The sequence below is a fragment of the Dipteris shenzhenensis genome, chromosome 31 (genome assembly GCF_047967505.1).
Source record: "Dipteris shenzhenensis isolate YYH24624 ecotype China chromosome 31, Dip_SZ_1.0, whole genome shotgun sequence".
NCBI classification, from domain to species: Eukaryota; Viridiplantae; Streptophyta; class Polypodiopsida; order Gleicheniales; family Dipteridaceae; genus Dipteris; species Dipteris shenzhenensis.
This window is the reverse complement of record NC_141626.1, coordinates 45,326,339-45,331,755: the sequence shown is the minus strand read 5'-3', so window position 1 is coordinate 45,331,755 and position 5,417 is coordinate 45,326,339. Positions and strand designations below refer to the sequence as shown.

Here is a 5,417-nt window from a genome sequence, read left to right as displayed (position 1 = left end):
TCAAATCATAAAGCTATTGGCATCATATTGAGTTGCAAAAGTTCAAAAAACTATTATGTTCTTGGGATTATCAATTGCCTTTAACATGCATTGCATATATAATCAACCACGTGGTACTTGATGTTATGTAGTGGATTGGCTTATAGTTACCTCATCTCATGGTTCCCCCATAGTAGAGTCTCATCCATAGCCACACTAAATCAAGCTAGTCAAAGGTTTGAACCCATTTCAAGAGAGTTCAAGTAGAACGTAGGCCAAGTGATTTGAAGAAGCACCAAGTGGCACATGAGAATAGGTTATGGCATGAATCTCAAATTTAAAAGAGGCCGAGGTTCAAGCACATGCTCTAATACCACTACTAGAGACTAAAGCCCATGCTCTGATACCATTCTTAAGAGATCAATAATTTCGCAATCTCATGTTCAACCATGAGTAAATATATATCTAGATGAATCCAGGAACACGCTTAAACTCATCCTCTCAAAATACATCCACTTATATATAACGGTCTTTGTACTGAGTTTTTGTCGGCACTCCGGAGACTCAGCCATGACAAATAGCACTAAAGGAAAAGGCTAATTAAAAAAAAAGTCCACATTCCCTTCATTCAAGCTACAACTGTTTGTGAAGACTATGCTTTCATTTTATTCTCTCCCAAATGAGCATCTATGCAAAAAAATGCCTAGAAAATCCAAGTTGATAGGGCAACACACCACTTAAGATGAAAGAATTTATTGCAATATCAGCAAGCCGCAACATGGATGAAAACTTCACAAGGTGAAATTTGCATGTCCGCTAATACAAGGTGAAATCTGCAAACCTATGGGTGAATAATGAGATTGTCGAAATTGTTTGGGTGGAAAATCTTGCTATGAAATCCAGCAAAGCTTACTATCTGAAAAAACAGCAAAATTGCCATGACCACAATTAAGAGCAAAAAATTTGCTTCACTGATTCAGTTCACTCCATGCAAGGAAGTATCAGCTCCTTTCTGCTCGGCAACAGAGGAAAACGCATGAAGTCAACACACAATACGAATTTTCATTTTTTACTATTTGAATCGAAATATGTGGCATACAATTGGACTGATTATAAATTTGGAAAGCCTCGATGATAAAAATAATAATTGCCTCTAATGACCCAATGTAGCTATAAAATATTACCTCAAACCTTTTAATGAAAGACTGTAAAGAGAATTATAAACAATCACACCCATTGGCAGGTAAAGGCCCCTAGCCTGCTGTCAGTCTTTTCACATTTTTCCCATCACAGTTAATCTGGTAAATAAACAGTTCTCCAGTTAGCTGCAAAATTGCATTGATTTAGCTTTTCCTGCTAAGCCACACACGTCAGGAGACCCCTCAACCTCTTTACAGTAAGTATAAATTCGAAACGTGACTCGTAAAAGGAAGAACAGGGATAGCTTTCAATCAGAGCACCTTTTTGCCCGGAACCTTAGGACATGCAATCTTTGCATTATTTAGTGATCCATGTGTGAAAGTGGGATTGGGCACCCATTTTTTGTCCCCAATGTAGATTTGTCTACATTCGCTCCCCATCAATCACTCCAGCATGGTTTCAGGCTGCAAATATCAGGTTGGCACATTAAGAGAGAAAATCCTGTAAATGTGCTGGACAAGGAATAAGACAAGGCAACATACAATATAAATGCTATTTTATTTCAGATTTGCTTCTGTTCATGCTTTTGCTCTTTTAAAAGTTCCTCTTACATCTCAATTTGTCACGTGAGCTGCTACAACAAAGGTTGAGTTGCAGCACCACATGTGATGAGAAAAACATTGCCAGTTAAGTTCGTCATAAAGAGGGTTCCTGATCTACATGCTACAATGGCTCCAGCACAGACTCCAATCTCGGCACATGTCCTACCTCCTTCATAGGCCTGCTTAATGTCTTTAGTTTGCCAATAACTTCAGTACTTTGTTGGATATTCTCGCCTCCCACGATGAACTCATGCACCATGTTGCTGACCTCAATCCATGCCATCCCAGGCTTCTTCCATGCACCTACACATTGTCTTTGCTCGTGAATCTTGTCAACATCATTCCACATTTCAGCACCAGCATATATGCTTGACATGAGAACATACCCAGAAGCCTCGTTCAGGTCCAACTCAGTAACTTGATCAAAACATTGCTTTCCCAGTTTCACATTGCCATATGTCCTGCATGCAGTTAGCAAAGCCATCCACCCCACAACATCTGGCAACGTAGGCATGGTTCGAAGTAAGTCTTCAGCTTCACAGAAACAACCCAAACGGCTAAGGAGGTCCAACATACAGTTGTAGTGCTCAATGCTTGGTATAACATCATAGTCCCTTTGCATAGCTTTAAAGTAGGCCCAACCTTCCTCCAGTTGGCCTCCATGACTGCAAGCAGTCAGAATACTGCTGAATATCATAATACCAGGCTTCAAGCCATCTTGTTGCATGTCCTCTAGACATTGCTGCACCTGCCTAAGGTTGCCACACCGTGCAAATCCTGCAACCACTGCACCCCATGATGCAACATCTCGATGTGGCAATTTCATAAACACGCTCCAAGACTCCTCTAAACTGCCACATTTTCCATACATGTCGACAAGAGTATTTCCAATGAGTATGTCCAGTTCAAATCCACTTTTGATTGTCTGTTCATGAATGCATCTGCCCTGCACTAGGGCTCCTACATTGCTACATGCTTTCAAAATGCCCAACAACATGACCTTGTCTGGTTTTATACCTTCCAGTTGCATTTTCTTGAAGAGTTCAAGAGCAGAAAGACCCTGATCATAATGCGCACAAATTGCAATCATTGCAGCCCAAGTCACCACATCACGATTAGGCAGTTTATCAAACACGTTATGAGCATCCTCTATGCTCCCACACTTGGCATACATATCAACAATGGCACTCCCGATCACAACATTCAACTCGAGTCCACATCTAATTGTCTCCTCATGCATTAACCTTCCTGCACCTACCAATCCTAAGATGCCACAAGCTTTCAAGACGCATGAAAATATGACCTTATCTGGCTTTATGCCCTCCTCTTTCATTTCCTCGTACAGCTCCAAAGCATGAAATATGTGCCCGTGCTGTACATATCCTGCAATCATTGCACCCCATGACACTACATTACGATTTGGTAGTCGATCAAAGACTGTGTGCGCTTCATCTAAGTGCTTGCATTTCACATACATATGAACAAGAGAGCTCCCTATGACAACATCGGACTCAAATCCACGTGTAAGAATCTGAACATGCATTAACCTGCCCTGCCTTATAGCTGCCGTGCTGCCACATGTTTTCAAAATGCACAAAAATGTGACTCTTTCTGGCTTTAGGCCTTCGTCTTGCATTTTTCCAAGCAGCTCAAGAGCAGGAACTGCATCTGTGTGTTGGGCATATGCTGCAATTATTGTACCCCATGAAACTACATCTCGAATTGGCAATCCATCAAACACTTTGCGTGCCTCATCTAAGCTCCCACATTTGGCATACATGTTAATAAGAGCGTTTTGCACAACCAAATGTGCGTCAATGGAGTTTCTGATGACTTCATGATGTATCCATCTGCCCTCCCCTAAGGCTCCTATTCGGCTACATACTTTCAAAATGTATAAAAACGTGACGACATTGGGCTTTATGCCCTCCTGCTGCATCTCGTGATACAATGCAAGGGCCCTGGCGCCTTCACTAAGATTATCATGTGCATAAATAATTGCATTCCACGTATATACACTTCGGCTTGAAACCATGGAAAATACCTTGTTTGCATCATCCCAGCTCCCAGATGAGGCAAAAAGGCGGATAAGATGATCCCCCAAGACAGATATAGACTCAAGTCCACCTTTTAGCATAAGGGAATATATTCGCCTGCCAGCTTCTAAGCCTCTTTTTTCAGTGCATCCCTGGAGAAGATCATAGATGATATCTCTTGTTATAGAAATTCCTTGCCGGTCCATAGAGTCCACGACCTGAATGGCCTCCTCCAGGTGTTCTTCCTTAGACAGTTTGTGCAAAACCTCCGAGGGATACACATTCTCCATCACAAAAGGCAATCTTTGGACTGTTGCTGCTTTAATTTTCGCATTGTATAAAAGTATTAGAGGAGTTTTCACGGTGACTATGTGTTCCATGTTATATCACAGCTTATGAGCCCAAGAACGAAAGCTTGTCCCTAGCGGCAGCAATAAGGACTCCAAAAAATTTGCCCAATTAGCCAAAACCCAAATTGATTCGAAAGGCCATCTCCAAGAAGACACATAGCTCTCTGATAGAGCGTACTGTAATCATCTGCATCGACACGCAACCCTGTACGAAAGGGACGCGTGATTGTCCTCGCTTGAAAACGCTTTGCCAGCATCTCTATCACGAGGGATCTAGCTTGACATCTCCGGGGCTTCCATATATTTGGAAGCAAATGCCCCTGCGCAAGGGTCCTGCTGATGAGAGCAAAGCAATATGGTGGTGGGTGCTCCACAGGAATTGTAGACAAGAGAAGGATCGGCGTTGAGGAAGCCACATTGGTGGAGGAAGCGTGATTCTGCAGCTCATGAGGCATGGTGACCTGCTAAATTCTAATAGACCTTGAAACGTTGTGTTTTGCGCTCTTGCACCATTCAACTTTAACAAGATGATGTCCCGTACTCCAACAACAAGGTGAATGATATTTAATCATTCATAAGGCCTGCCCAAGATAAAAAAAGCAAACAAAAAGAAAATGGTTTGGAGCAAGACTCCAAGATAAAGGAGAGAGAGAGAGAGAGAGAGAAGAGGGGGCACTGTTTTGGGGGGGCGGGAGGGAGAAAAGGTGGAGAGGGTGTGCAATGTGTGTAAGAAGACTTGAGGAGATAATAAAGGGGAGGGAGAGAGAGAGAGAGAGAGAGAGAGAGAGAGAGAGACAACCACTTTAAAGTCTACATTCAAGTCCAAAGAAGAAGAGTCAACATATTGTTCAATAAGAAAAATGCACTTCCAAAATTTCTAAAAATGTCTAATTTTTGCTTTGACAAATTTGAAGCGTTGCTAAGGCTACCCAAAGGGCAGGCCAACAAACTATCTCCTCACATCAACCTGCAAATGCATTGCTCTAGCACTATGTATGGGAGGCCTCTCCTTAAGAGTCTATGGAAAGACTCTTTTTTCCCCTCTAATGAGGCCAGATGTTGGAAAAGTAGTTCAAAATTCAAGTAGTCATGCTTGACTTTCTTTATGTTAGTGTTAGTTTAAATTTAAGTTACTAGCAACTTAGTTGATACTAATGATGTTTAGGATTAAAGTTTTTGGCCTTATATCAAGGGTAATGAACTATTTTGTCTTTTAGCTTGTGCGAGTACCATGACCCGTCAACGAGATAGGGACCTCAAATAGGTAAAGGTTTCTTATCACCATTGCTTTTTTCAGACCTTGAAGCTAT

The 5,417-nt window shown here is 41.8% G+C and overlaps 1 protein-coding gene across 1 annotated transcript; it reads right to left on the bottom strand.

Moving 5' to 3' along the window:
• Nucleotides 1-1,231: 1,231 nt before the first annotated feature.
• LOC147881517 (pentatricopeptide repeat-containing protein At3g16610-like) lies at nt 1,232-4,762 on the bottom strand. The gene is made up of 2 exons (XM_087402144.1): nt 1,888-4,762; nt 1,232-1,583 (listed from the first exon to the last, which is right to left on the bottom strand). The coding sequence occupies exons 1-2, from the start codon at nt 4,135-4,137 to the stop codon at nt 1,563-1,565; spliced, it is 2,271 nt and encodes a 756-aa protein (XP_087258270.1). The 5' UTR covers nt 4,138-4,762; the 3' UTR covers nt 1,232-1,562.
• Nucleotides 4,763-5,417: the final 655 nt, after the last annotated feature.

Bases quoted from the DNA above. Each gene is read 5' to 3' on its own strand.
- LOC147881517 (XM_087402144.1), bottom strand. From the start codon at position 4,137: ATGGAACACATAGTCACCGTGAAAACTCCTCTAATACTTTTATACAAT. The intron at 1,584-1,887 runs GTAGGACATGTG...TGATATTTGCAG, and splicing joins TAAGCAGGCCTATGAAGGAG to CCTGAAACCATGCTGGAGTG.